Source organism: Crocodylus siamensis, chromosome 1 (genome assembly GCF_052110815.1).
Source record: "Crocodylus siamensis isolate JL-2025a chromosome 1, ASM5211081v1, whole genome shotgun sequence".
In the NCBI taxonomy this organism is placed as follows: Eukaryota; Metazoa; Chordata; order Crocodylia; family Crocodylidae; genus Crocodylus; species Crocodylus siamensis.
Genome location: NC_143395.1, coordinates 145,658,788 through 145,673,530, shown reverse-complemented (window position 1 = coordinate 145,673,530; position 14,743 = coordinate 145,658,788). Strand labels below are relative to the sequence as shown.

At 40.0% G+C, this 14,743-nt stretch overlaps 1 protein-coding gene across 3 annotated transcripts in view; it reads left to right on the top strand.

The window, feature by feature from the left end:
* RGS7 (regulator of G protein signaling 7) overlaps nucleotides 1-14,743 on the top strand; it is a 500,495-nt gene that overhangs the window by 453,315 nt on the left and 32,437 nt on the right. For all 3 annotated transcript variants that reach the window (XM_090031504.1, XM_090031503.1, XM_090031505.1), the window contains exons 11-14: nucleotides 728-826; nucleotides 1,566-1,627; nucleotides 4,251-4,361; nucleotides 5,423-5,548. In XM_090031504.1, the coding sequence (XP_089887630.1) occupies nucleotides 728-826; nucleotides 1,566-1,627; nucleotides 4,251-4,361; nucleotides 5,423-5,548 (398 nt within the window). The remainder of the gene's footprint in view (nucleotides 1-727; nucleotides 827-1,565; nucleotides 1,628-4,250; nucleotides 4,362-5,422; nucleotides 5,549-14,743) is intronic.

The window sequence follows — 14,743 nt, the reverse complement described above, 5'->3', positions numbered from 1 at the left end:
AGGAAAAGGATCTAGTTTAAGGTAAAAGCTTTTCCTCAATTGAAACATTTGAAAAGTTGATATTCATATCAAATTCCAGATTTTACAAATCACCTCTATTTATAATGGCCTGGACTGATACAGTACAGTGTATAGCAATCCACCGGAACTCTAAGACAGCCAATATCAGGTTAAGCCCATATTTAATGTAAACTACTCCTTTTAGTTAGCTTATGGTGACATTCCATATAAAGGACTGAATCAAAAGGAAGTCTGGATTTGTTGACATTTTCAATAGTGCTCTGTGTGTACTGATCAAAGTTTTCAGACATTAGTCATCTATAAAACATTCACCATACATTTGGAAGCTGTACAAATAATAATTAATCATGACAGTGTACCTCTCAATTTCCTGTTCCTTCTCTTCCTGCCAGCCATTTCCACCCACTGAGATAGCTGCCTTCCTGTGTCATCTCCACTTCCTACTTTACTAGAATAATTAAGTAACATAAAATATGGTAGTTTTAGCATCCTATGACACCATGAAATTGTGCATTTTTATAAGAATCCTTTAATACTTATCCCAACACTGAAATACAGATTATTTTTTTCAGTATGTGGTGTACATACTTGAGTACTAATGTAAAACTTCTGAAGAAACAGAGTTAAAAGTATATATACAGTTTCTATAGGCACAAGTAGAGCACACGTTGAAAACAAATTTCTGTCTTTCCATGTTTTTGTGTAGTCTGTCTATGGATTACAAAATGACATTCGAAGTCACAGTCCTACCCATACACCAATACCAGAAGCTAAGCCACCCACAGAAGATGAACTACATCAAGAGGTTTGGAAAACAAATGCACTTTTAAGTAACCCATTAAAACATGGAAATTAGATTCAAAAGTTACCGTAACTTGCAAGGATATTTATTTAGCATGTAAATATGTAGAAGAAATAAAATCTGACTTTTTTTTCTTTCCCCTTCTTTCAGTATTGGTGGACTTATGCACTTAGCTTCCATATTAAGACTAATGGGAGTAACATTAACATTTTTTAGTCTTTATTAGCAGTTTAAGCTTTACCAACAATCCACTTATTGGGTACTTTCTATAATTAAACCCATCAGCCTTTCAGCACTAAGCAGCTTGCTCACTCTTATTTTCAACATTTTCATTTAACGTTTCAGGGCGTAGTTGCATCATGGTGTATGCATATGTGGGATATACACCTATATCTACCATTAATGCTTTGTTAATCTTTCCTAGAGCAATAGAACTTGTAGAAGATGCATGACTGAGCAGTTAATGGCTTTTTTTGTAAGAAATTTTAAAAATGCTAACTGGCTTTCTGTTGATGAGCCCTGAGGAAAATATGTTAGATCAGTCCCTCTTTGGCTTTGTATAATTATTTATATTTACTAGAAAGTTATAGTTACTCTAGAAATATAATATTGAAATGTCAATATAGTTCATCTATACTTTTTTTTATACCTTTGGATAAATTAAGATTTAATAAAAACAGAAATCCTGAAAATAGAGCCAGGCCATGAATTACTCATAACATTTTGCTTTCTCTTCTTGCAGATTAAGTATTGGCAAATACAATTAGATAGGCATCGATTAAAAATGTCAAAAGTTGCAGAGAGGTAAGTACGTTGTCACATCCACTATTTTTGAAGTACTCTAAGAAGCATAGGGAGAAAATTTATGTAAAGAAACCAAACAGGAGAATGAGACAGGGGAGCTAGGATATTATTGAAAATCACTGAAGAGAGTTTTCTTTAAATGTGAGTTCTTCAGTTATGACATGTATCTTATTTTCTAATATGGTGCAAAGAAATACCATTCCTGCTAGTTTAGGCTGAAAAGAAAAAAAGTGCGTATGTATTGCCAGGGAAGGAAAGATGCTAAAATCGCTTTGTACAAACTCCTTGACTGTCTATCCTAGGAAAATAATTACCTGCTTTTCCAGATCAGAGTAGTGAAAAGGCTGTAGTATTCCAAGGGCAGATGAATACCATGTGTCCATACTGTACAGGACATGTATCCATTACTTGCAGCTCTAAGCTTCAGAGCTTAGTTATTTCTTATGAGGAGCATCTGTGTGTGCACTTAAGTGTTACTAAATTTTATGTGTATTAAGCTAATATGCATTAAGCGATTTTGGTAGGTATCTAAACAGTCAGGGACTTGGCACTAAAGTTAATGCCAAGTACCTGCAGCACTGCCATGTGCCCCTAGTGGCTGGGCAGACCTGGCACTAAAGTTAGGGCTGGGTCACGTCCACATGTGCTTTAATGCGCTTTAACTAATCATACCTAAATTTGATACCTGCATTTTCAGGTATCAAATTTAGGTATGATTAGCCTAATTTCACCATTTTTAATGCACGTGAAGGGAACGCATGTGTAGACACATGCTCGTAATTCATATTAAATTAGGCTAATATGCATTAATGCATCTCGCATAGATGCACCCTTGTTATATGGACTTATCTTTGGTTTTGCAAATACTTAATTTGATCTCTGTTGCTAAAGAGGTGCCCACACAAATATATATCCTCCTTGTTAAAGTTATTAGGGAGTCCTGTTTAGGGAATATGACTGGTTTTGACAAATTTTAACAAGCCTGCACCATGCCTACTCCCCAGTGACTGAAAAACAAAAAGAACCCCCACGCCTCACACCCTCTACTTACTCTTTTTTCCATTGTTTGCCATCTTTCCCCCAACATTAACTTTCCAGAATACTCTCATTCTACCCTGCCTTCATGTGAATGTGCAATGCCACCGAGTCTGTATAGGTAAATAAGGCAACCATAAAGCCCCATGTTCATAGTTATCCCTGTTTCATAAAGAATATTTTTTCTAAGGGTCAGGAGATTGGTCATCTAAATCTGTGGAAGTGAAACAGACTTTAATTAGAATGACTAGGACTTAGTTCCATCTAAGTCCTAAAACAGACTTTAATGAGACATTAACCAGACTGAAACAACCTGTGTACCTAAAGAACCTGTCTCTGAATCTCCCATGCAGTGATGCTGTAGCTTTGCCTCATATCTATATTCTCAATGAGCTTCTTTTCCTCAGCCGGTCCATCCACAGCAAGAGTCGAACCCACTTAAATAGGAATGAGGCTCATATCAGACTGATGGGGAAGATGTGTAAATGGCCAGCCTCTCTCTCTAGACCAGAGAAGAGAAAAATAGCATCCCAGTCTCTTTTTAAGCTGTTCCCTTGTGGTATGGCATGTGATGGTAATTCAAACATAATTTGCAGGTGAACCAAAAACAATGATTGTCCTCAGGATCAAATCAGTTTGTACAGGCCTCTCTCTCTGTTCTGCAACTGGCCACAAATGACCAAACATATTCTCTTTTAGATGCTTCCACCAGCTAAAGTGGAATCGAATCAGGAGACCCTTTAATTTCTCCAAATTGGATCAGAACCTTCTGAAAAGATTCAGAGAGATTCAATGATTCAGACATAGACACAGCTTTAAATCTTTTTCTACATACCTCAAGGTACCAGGCAGCTCATGAACACTGAGATGGTGGGACAGATGGAGCGTCCCACAGAAGCACGGGGAGGGGTCCCCAGCGTGCTCGGCAACGGACCCAGAAGTGGATGAGAAGCATATCCAGTCCACTTCCAGGTCTGCTGCAGATTATGTGGGGACCAGCTCAGAGACTGGTGCCTCCTGGTTCTATGGGAGTATCCGGGGTCCCCCCGCAGCTGAGCTGGTGGGGGTGCAGTGGGGGGGTCCACTGCTGAGCATGAAGCGGGCCCCCCACACTCCTGTGGGATGTTCCATCCCCCTACCATCTCAGCATTCACAAGCCATGCCTGATACCTCAAAGGATGTAGAAAAAACATTTAAAGCTGTGTCCATGGCCGAATCACTGATTCTCTGAATCAGCATTGAAACTTCAGATTTGGATTTGGCCAAATTGAATTGGGACAGTGATCTGAATCAATGAATTGAATCACTGTCCCCCGAATCTGACCAAATCTGAATTGAATACAGCCTGCTTTGCACATCCCCAATGCTTTGACAATCAAAGATGACAACCAGTCTTCTATAGAGTGTTTAACTTATTACTTATTAACTTAGGTTTCCTGAATGAAAGGAATGTTACTAATTTTAGCAATAAAATTATTCTTTTTCAGTGCTTGACAAGCTAGGAGACACTTTGCTTTGCTTTTCAAGAATAAGATTCCTAATCATAAAATTCATTAACTACATAATGTCTGATGCTTTATTTTCCAAGTCTATTAGCCTACACCGAGCAGTATTTGGAATACGATCCATTTCTTGTGCCCACTGACCCTTCTAACCCTTGGATATCAGATGACACTACTTTCTGGGAACTTGAAGCAAGGTATGTAGTTTTCTTTTATGTTTAGATAAAACCCACACAAGTGTAATAGTAGGTAAATTAAGGATTTCATAAAGGGAGGTGCACGAGCAAAAACCTGTGCTGAAGGGGTGGCTGGACCCCTGCTCCTTCCTTGCACACCATGCAGGCAGACTATACACAGGAACATCAGCGGAAGATTTTTTTTTTTTAAAGTTCCTCAAGCATGTAAAAATCTCCCCCACCTTCCCTGTGTTCAGTGACACATTCCTTTCTCTCCCCTCCCCTCCCCTCTGTTCCCATCCCCTCCCCTCATATCTGCCGCTTCTGCCATCCCCAGATGACTCAGGGATGGAAGGGACTCCAGAGCCACCCCTCCCCCACTCCAGCTAGACTGCACATGGAGGCAGGCTTGGCTTAGAGACAGTAGCAGCATCAGGTGCTTCCCCCACACCTGGGGAAACTGGGCAGGAAGGAGGAACCCACCTGCTGCTGCCGCTATGCCTAGTAGAGCCCAGTTGGATTGGTTCTGGAGCTCCCACTCCACCCCCTACCCTGCCTCCAGCTTCATCCCTGGGACAACCTGAAAACAGTGGCAGCAGTGAGTGAGGTTGAGGAGGCATGGATGGGAAGGAAAAGGGATGTGCCACTGAGCATAGAGGGGAAGGGAGGGAGAATTTTTACTTGTTTTGGGGACTTGAAAAAAAGTTCCCAGCTGCTGGTCCCATGACATGGTCAACTGAAAGTGGGGTGCAGGAAACATGAAAGTATGAAAGACTGAAGAATCCATACTTGCCATTTCCAGGCTTCAACTAGGGAGAACTGCCTCATTTTAGATTTGGATCACAACTGTCCTCAGTTGAGATTGCCCCTTTTCATATGTGCATACATATACACCTAGGTTACATTGATTAAGTGTGGAGTGTGCTTGGTTGAATGATAGTGAACCTCTGAACAGTGCACAAGCACACATATGATGTGGAAGGTGAGAAATATGAAGCTGGACTTGTGGAGTTCATGTAAACATACAATGCTGAAGTACTAGTTACTGGGTTTTTTTTCCCCTCTTCCACTTCCACTCTCAGCAAAGAGCCAGGACAGCAGAGAGTAAAGCGATGGGGTTTTGGCATGGATGAAGCACTGAAGGACCCTGTTGGAAGAGAGCAGTTTCTTAAATTCCTGGAGTCAGAATTCAGCTCAGAAAACTTAAGGTGAAGCTGAGGACTTTTATCTTTCAATAGCTTTCAAGACATCTTCTCTATGTCTGTTGCTATTCTTTTCTTGCTGTTCATTTTGCACTCACAGCTACATTGCTGTTTTTTTATTCTTTAGGTTCTACTCCTATGAATTGCTGCAATTGCTCTCAATTTCCAGGAAGTTTGAGAGCTGAGGTTGTTCAGACTTACAACAGACTTTAATAATGTGTGCATCTGTTGACTAAGCATATTTATTACTCTGGTTACTATCAGCTTTTAGCAAAGTAATTTAACTAGAAACCTTCATCTTGAAAGTCATCCCCAAAATACTGACCACTCACAGGTTATTCAACATATTTTAACACTGTGGGGGGATGGCAGGAATTCAACATTTTTGGCAGGAATGCTATAAAGTAGTCCCTCCCAAAGTGCCACTCTGATCCCCTTCTCCCATCCAGTCTGATTTCTGCTCTATGCCCTTTGCTGTCTGCCTGAGCTGCTCTACTTTCTCCTCCACAGTCTGCTATCTTACACCCACGCAGAGCCTGCCCATGCCACTTGTGGCACCTGTGCTGCAGGTTGGCCACCTCTGTTTTAAGGAATAAACTGACAGGGAGCAGATTTAGACTAGACATTAGGAAGAACTTCTTTACGGTAAGGGTCACCAGAATCTGGAATGAGCTTCCAAGGGAGGTGGTGCTCTCCCCTACCTTGGGGGTTTTTAAGAAGAGACTGGACAAAAACCTGGCTGGAGTCATCTGATCCCAGAGCTCTTTACTGCCCAGGGCCAAGGGTTGGACTCAATGTTCTTCTGATGTCCCTTCCGACCCTGAAAATCTATGAAATCTATGAAATGCAGCATTAGAATAAACTTACATGGAGAGATTGTTCCAGCATGACTAAGACATTTAAGACCATTGAGAGCTTTTGCAAATCTTTCCTGTACTAAGTGAAAATAACAATAAGGTTATCCAATAGTAGAGGTTAAACATGAAATGATTAATGTTACTTCTTTCTTTCATGTGTGGTTTCCAAAAATATATATATTCTTCAGGAATGACATAATAAAAAGGTGATGTATGTGTGTGAAGTTAAAGCTAACTGTCTCTAGTTAAAATTGTTTCAGATATAAAAAATGTTCCGAATAATTTTATATAATTATAATCAAACTAGTGATAAATGCCTCCATATTTACTTGAATCCAAGATGAGGTTTTTCCCCTCATTCAGCACGGGGGGGAAAAAAACCCTTGTATTTGATTTGAATACAAGGCAGAGCAGGAAGCAGGTGGCTCCCACGGCTCTGACTCTGGCCCTGAAGCTGCAGGGGACAGGTGAGTGAGCAAGCATTGTAAGAGGGCAGAGGGTGGGGGAAAAGGGGCTGCCTGCCCCCATCAGCTGTCTGCCCCTGCTGCTGCTTTTCCCACTGTAGCAGTGGAGGGGGGATGAATTTATGACATCCCTCCAATAATTAAATTCTATACATGGAAAATGATAACATATTTATAAATTATCCATATATAAAAGCTAATTATTGGGCAGTCACTTTAAATTTTAAGTCATCTTGGCTTTGGGTAAATGCAGTATTTTGTTGTGGTAGTTCTAGTGGAGTCATAATAAAGTCCTATGCATTCAGCAGAACTATAGATATACATATCTGTGTGTGTACTCTCTATATAGAAGTATTATGTATTATATGTATATTGTGTGCATATATTGAAGTATTCTATATTTGTACTATATATCTGTGTACTATATATAGTACTTCTAGATACTTCTGTATCTCATAGACATATATTTCAGAAGTAAAATCTACCTTAGACTTAGAACATATGTATAACTTCTAAGTTATGTAACTAATATGCATAATACCTAATACATATATTACTCCTATATTTATATGTGTGTGTACACACATACATAAAAACACACACACCTATAATAATGGGGTGACCTATGTATTAGGCAATATGTATATAATATTAGTTAGATAATATATGAATTTCTAAGGTTAATGTAGATTTTACTTCTGAAATATATGTCTATCATATGTCTAAATAATATATATGTACACACACACACAAATATATGGTAATATCTATCTATAACTTCTATATGCTATATAAAGTATATCTAAGGTTAATGTATGTTGAATTTTATTTCTGAAAGGTATTTCCATCACAACCCCATCCCCATGCTTTCACCCAAGTATTAGTTCCCATGGCTCAGCTGTAAATTCCTTAAAAATTTTTGCAAACATAGCAATGCTGAGACCCCGATCTCATTTACTCCTGTATAATGTCCCAATTCTGAAAGATGAAACCAGGCTCAATTGCTAAAGTTGAGGTAACAGAACATCTCATAGGAGCCATTGAGCATGTTGCTGCATAGGTCTCTAAACTTGGAATAACTGTACTTACTGCCTAAGTTTATTTAAGACAGGATAACTGAGAACTGAGTCAGCCTCATTACCACACCTTATATAACCTATTCAGACTTGCAGTTTAGAGGCTTCAAAATTAAGTTTGAATTTAATACAGTATGATGGGAAAGTCAAGTATTAATAAAGACAGGTTATTGAACAAGATTGGACCAAAAATATCAATGCAATATTCTGGATGACCCTGATCCAACCTGATATTTTCCCTGGATTTCAGCAGTAGTAAGACTGGGCTCAATATGCAATATTGTTAAACCCATAAGTTTTAGGAGGCAGTTTGGAATTTAAAAAGCTGAATAAGCATTAAAATGAAAGCTGTTTATCCAAGTAGTACAAAGAAATGGAAAGGTTTCTTTTTATTTTAAAAATGCCCTAGTAATTTCTTATGCATGGTATCTGTTCAAACATAAACCTATTCAATCTACCTACCGAAGGCTATGGTTTTCTAGTTTTCTGTGGCTGATTTGTCTTGCTGCCAGCTAGACTTTTACCAGCATAATCCCTGGCTCTTTTCTTTAATCCTATTTACAGCACTAACCATAGGCAATTTTTATATGATTGTTCCAGCAAAATACCCTAGAGAAATTTGTTTGGAGCTGATTCCTCAATGTGCCATTGACCATTATATCTATCTGTCTATGTTCTTATATGGGCATGGTAAAACTTAATATCTTATGGGTCCCAGCTGGAAAGATTGCCTCTGGGAAGTGTCAGAAAAAGAATAAACTAGTCCCATATGAATGAGAATCAAGATGATCTCAGTGATAGAAAAATAATACATTAAATTAAATAATCATTTTATGCATAATGACAAAACTTTGTATCCTACTTTATCAGCAGGGACATGATCATTCCAGGTGCAATTATGACTTACTCCTGAGTTCATACATTTAAAAGATAGCTTATCAGCTACACCGTGGTAGATTTGGGGACCTTAGGGGAATAAAATAATCTTTCTATTAGTTTGGCAAAACAATTTGCTTCCATCAACAGCTCCTTATGATTGTGATATAACTAATGGAATCTCACATTTGAGTTTGTCAGCTGTTATCCTTTCATAGCTTTAACTATGATTGACTCTACAACAAGCATCATCAAAACTATAGGTGCAGCAAAGAGATGGGACCACGGCAGACTGAGCTGCCAAGCTCTGTAGAAAACGTAACAATGGACTTCAAAAATTGAGGAAAGGCTTAGTAATAATAAAAAGAGAAGTCCACTGCCCAGGTGAATGAAAGAAATGACAGAGATATGATTGTAACCAAGCGGACACAATGATTACATTATAGCATGATCATTTGCATCTTATACCGTTAATATTCTCAATATTATACGTTTATGCACTCAGGCTGGGAGGGGGTAGAATCAGGACTGGCAGCCTTGGTCTTGTATTATGGAGAATGGTACAAGACAAAGAAACTTATGAGTCACTTTGGGATTTGGAAGAGACGGATTCAGTTCTTTGTTATGCAACAGACTGCATGACCTGAAGCAAATTAATCAATCTGGGCATAACTACTTGAGACATTTACTGTGGAGCTACCTAATTAGCTCCATAGTAAACATTTTGGTGTCTGTACATTAGGTCTCAGGAAACTCTGCAGCTGGTTAGGACTTGTAAATATAAGTACTATCCTGCTGTTGAATGTTTTCATGAGCAGCAATGCATGTGTAGATGTTTACAGGACTAGTTGGGGCACAAGGGTGCTTCATTGTGGGGGTTACCTGCCAGCTAGCTCCACACTGAAGTGCCCAGCCAGCCCCTCGACAGCACATTTAGCTGGGTCAGAACAACCCTGGGTTGGCAGGCTGACCCCTGGGCCCTCCATCACCTGGGGCTGCTCCAACCTGGCTCAACATGCTCCAGTCCCAAGTGTGCATGTAAACACAGCTCCCAGAGTAATAAACTCCCATGGCATATGCACCGGAGTTTATTGCTGGGCATTAATATGCACATGTAGATGACCCCTTTTTGTTTTTGTTTCTTATTTTAATATAGGGTTAATGGCATCTCACTACCTCACAAGAGATGTTGTACACGTAAGTCCTGTATTGGAGGTGAGGTTCTCAGATACTCCAGTAATGAAAAGGTATGGGAGTATAGTAGACTTATCAAACATAACTCTCAACTTCTTTGACAAAGAACAGAGGCAGCTCTGTCTCTGTTCTTTATGAAATACTTATAATCAATACAGTGTTTCCTGCACCATATTTTTTCAGGAAAAAATGTTGGTGCAATATGAGATTCTCAGTGAAATATTTAATTTCAAAGGGGCACAGAACTGTCCTCCAACACCAGGCTTGCACCAGATTGAAGAATGAGTGAACTCTTTTAGAAGGCATACTTTCTTCTCTGATTACTAGCAGAGGCCTATTGTTAAAAGTAATGGAGTTGGGAGTGTCATTTCTGCAGATTTTCTAGCTCGTATTGCAAAGAAAAGTACACAATAAGTATTTGAAATATGTAGACTGCTAAGTTTTAGTATGATCTAAATGGCCTAGGGCTGGTTGTGCAGGCAGTCTGACTTTCAAAGAAGACTATACATCTGATTGAAATATGTGATCTGGAGACCTAAATTCCATAATGTTTGAAAATCCCAGCCTCCCTTTTAACCTGATCCCTGCTATCCCTATATATTACTTGGTTCTCAGAACAGTGAGTCTGGTTCCATCCAGGTAGAGATTGTTACTGATTTCAACCTGTAATGACCAGGGATCCTGGTTTTTCTGATAAAAAAGTCCCCAATTTTCAGATTTAAAAAAGGATGTAATATATAGTTATATATTATGGAAAAATGTGGATTTTGGGTTACTTTTTTTAATCTGAAAATTGTGTTTTTGTGTTTTTGTTTTTTTATTAGAGAAAATTAGGATCCATGGTAATAACCTAAATGGCTTGATTCTTACATATCTAAAAGACAGACTTTCTTTCTATGTGGTTGTCGCAGGACACTGAAGTGCCCTGCTCCTAGAAAGAGGGACAGGTGCTGGTTGCTGGGGCAACCGCAGCTTGGTCAGCTGACCAGAAGGGGGCAGGGCCTGGCCTATATAAACAGCCTAGGCTGAGGCCAAGAAGGACAGTTCCCCTCTGGCAGTTGAGGAAGGTGGAGCTCTGTTGGAGCAAGCAGAGCAGGGAAGCCTGATGGGCTGAGCAAATTCTGCATGAGGATACTGGGTGGAGAAAACCCTAGTAGGGATGTGAAGGAAGGTTAGCCAGTTTGGCTTGGAATTTATGTTGGAACACAGGAGTGTGAGTTTTCTGTCTTGTTGCTGTGTAAGCCCGGAGGACTGGGTGAGGCTGTAGGGGTGGAGGAGGCCTCATAGGAGCTCCCCAGTAGTGTGGGGGTTGCTGGTGCCAGAGAGAAGGCGCCGTGTTTTGGGGTGTATCAACCCTGCCCCAGTGTGGGCAGTATCAATTATGAGGAGCCCAGCGGGGCGCAAGACCCAGAAAGGGGGTCTGGAGGCCAGGCACGGCTATGGCCACCTGAGCCTCGATCACGAGGCGAGAACCCAGCATGGGCGGGAATCGTGAGGCGAGGCCAGGAAGCACCCGTGAGGGTGCAGGTGGGCAACGGAGACAAGGCAGGGAGCCCATGAGGGCCCGGGTGACTGTAGGGCCCACGTGTGGCCCAGAGGTTCGCGTGCACCATGTCATGGAAGGCAGGGCACGGATTGGGACATCTTAAGGCACCGTGCCAAAGAGGGTAAAAGGCAGTCTCCCTTTACCAATAATTAACATCAAAGATGTGGCAGGTGTGATAGAGAGGGTGCATTTGAAACCGATTTGGCACAGTAGTAGGGTGCTAGGGGAGTTCATGGCACCCCTAGGTCGCATCCTGCCACAGTGGTACAACAGTAACTATGTGACAAATGGCGGTACTCACGCGAAAAAAACAGCCCCTTTGATAATAAGGAAGGGCTAGTGGCTGGATAGAATCAGCCAGGGGCTATTCTGGAATTTGCTCCTGTTCTTGATTAGCCAGATCCTTCTGAAGTTGCTGGAAAACTCAAGAAGCATGGACATCCTGGCTGTTTGGAACTTGGGGATAAGGACTAGAGGATAGTAGATATGAAATTCTCATTCTGAACCTGTTTTCCTTGGATGGCCCAATGTACACTGGAGGTTTGTTGTGGTGCTTACAGCTCTAGTAACCATAAAAATAAATGACACAAGGGATACATTATTCAAATTATATCCTATCAAAGAAATATAGTGAATATGCACACACCATTAATTTGTATGCTGCAGAATGGTGTGGGCTATAGATCATTCCGACCTTATGCCTGAAAGCTCATGTTTTTCTTTACTTTACCCAAGGCGGTTTTTTTGAGGTTTAATTATACCATAATAAAATACTGTAATTTGTGCAAATAAGGAATGGTGTAGGAGACTGTTGATAAATAGTAGCAAAAGAACAAAGGTGAAGCTTGATAGAAGAAAAGAAAAGAATCAATCATCGCTACTGATGATTTTTAATTGCGGAGTGTATTTAGCTGAAATGCCAATGGGAGGCTAGTTCTGCAGTTAACAGACATTGGAGAAGAGTAACTTTCCTTAATTATTTGTGCATCCATTATGACAATCCTAAGAAACAAAGCAAGTAGCAACAGATACCTATGCTGTCTATTATAGCAACACCTACCTACCCTGTTTTCAGTTACAAATAGTTTTGCTAAGCTTCAGCCCCTTAGACTGCATTTTTTTCATATTTGCTTTGGCCTGAGACTGGTTCATTGGGCAGCTTTAGTGAAAAGGGTTCACATATTTCTGAAAATCAAATCAGGGATTACCCTGATATGTTAATTTCCTCTACCCCAAACTATTTCATTAAAGAACTTTAGCAGCTCCATGCAGTAGCATGACTAGGGCAAGGTGACCATGGCAGCAGATTATACCTTTGACATGGTGGCAACCAGATGTTGCTGCTGCCCTTTTGTGTTGCAGGTGCCCCGGGTGTTGGACTCTGTTGTTACACTTCTGGCTCCATGTTTTGCACTATGACTGGCTTTCGGCAAGGGTCCTAGGTGTTAGGAGTCAGGGGATCATCTTTCTTTCTGTTCTCATGAAATTCTGCTTTGGTTTGACAGAGTTGCAAACCTCTGAAAGGGCAAATGTTCTGTTCCAACTGTTAGGACCTTCCTTCTCTGAAGATTTCATCCTCCCTCCAAATCCCTGAGACAGGCCAAATTGAATAAGAATGCTCCATCCCTACATGCCTTCCAACATAACAGGTCTAGAGCTAGAGTTTCAGACATGCATGAGCTGTACATGTCACCACCTGGGCCACCTTAATCTGCCCACCTGTGTATATGCAGTAGAAATTTTATGAGATTGCATACTATTTTTTCTGCCAGATCCTTCCTTCACTCAGTACAAGGAATGCACAATGAATGAGGCAGATTACTGTAGGAAGAGAAAGGAGATTCTGTGTTGTTTGGCACTGCACTAGGTCTTGGCTGTGCAATTGACTTCCCATGTCTCATTTGGCAAAATTATCATAACTCAAATGCACAAGAGAGTCAGCCTTATTGCTGCCATTTCCTAACTTTTGAGTGTTTTGTAGGAGGAGGGCATACATTTTGTTTTCAAAGCTAAGTAGATTAAAGTGTAAGAGTGTCTACTGTGAAGCAGTTTCCCTAGATATAAAATGTTGCAGATATCAGCATTTTTTCATGTTTAAAAGAGGTTGCTATAATTAAAGCTTCACCATTTCTGTGGGGGTTTGGGGAATGGTAATGCTAGAAATGTAAAATAAAATGTGTTTTCCAGGCAAGAGATTGTGCTTATCTAGTTAAAGATGTGACTGTATTGCTTACCTTTTCTAAACTGGAAACCACAAGATTCTCCCAATTAAATCAGTTTAACTTTTATCTATTTTGCCATTATTATCTAAATAGTAGCCTAAGGCAATAATTTACTCTAAAAAGAAAATGTATCCTGGAGCTTATTGGGTGGACTCTCAGACACACTGCTGGTGGTCTACAGGAGCAATCATGAAGACAGCCACCCTAGACTAAACCGTCAGGATGTCTGTGGGAAGACAGAGGATGTCTGTCTAAACCTGTTTCTTTATCTGTCTTTTATACACATGAATAATCAGCCAAACTATGAAGTTGCATATGAAGGGGATGGCACTGCAGGATGTACCTATTAAATGTAAATATCACAAGCAACTTAAAAAATAGTTGCCCAAATTCTCCTGGGTTCAGTGAATTAGAGTTTGCATGCTGTAAAGTATTTCTGCTTAAGTAAAATCAGTACATTGCTCTAGCTTCATTACATTCAGTTATGCAAATAAAGTGTAATGAGATCCTGAATACTCTAGAAAGAAGAATGGTTGAGTGCCTAGAACTAGCCTGGGATGTTAGAGACTTAGCTTTAACATCTTGTTCTACAGATATGGAGATATAATACTATATAATAATCTAATAATCCAAATAATATATAATAGTATAAATATCATTACTATTATATAATATAACCATATAATAGTACACATACAGAGATATAATAATGGATATAATACTTGTCTACCCCACTTGGGAGCTGTGTGGGAACAGTATGTTAAACTATTAAGAGGTGTTTCAGTATACCTGTAACTGAAATACTGTTACAGGCACTTAACATAGGAATATCAACAGAGTGGGACTAACAGTTGTGGCTGCTTAGTAGGGGTGTGTGAAACGAGCTGTATTCAGTTCAGATTTAGCCTGAATTTGGGGCAGTGATTTGTTGATTCGGATCACTGTCCCAATTCTATTTGGCCAAAT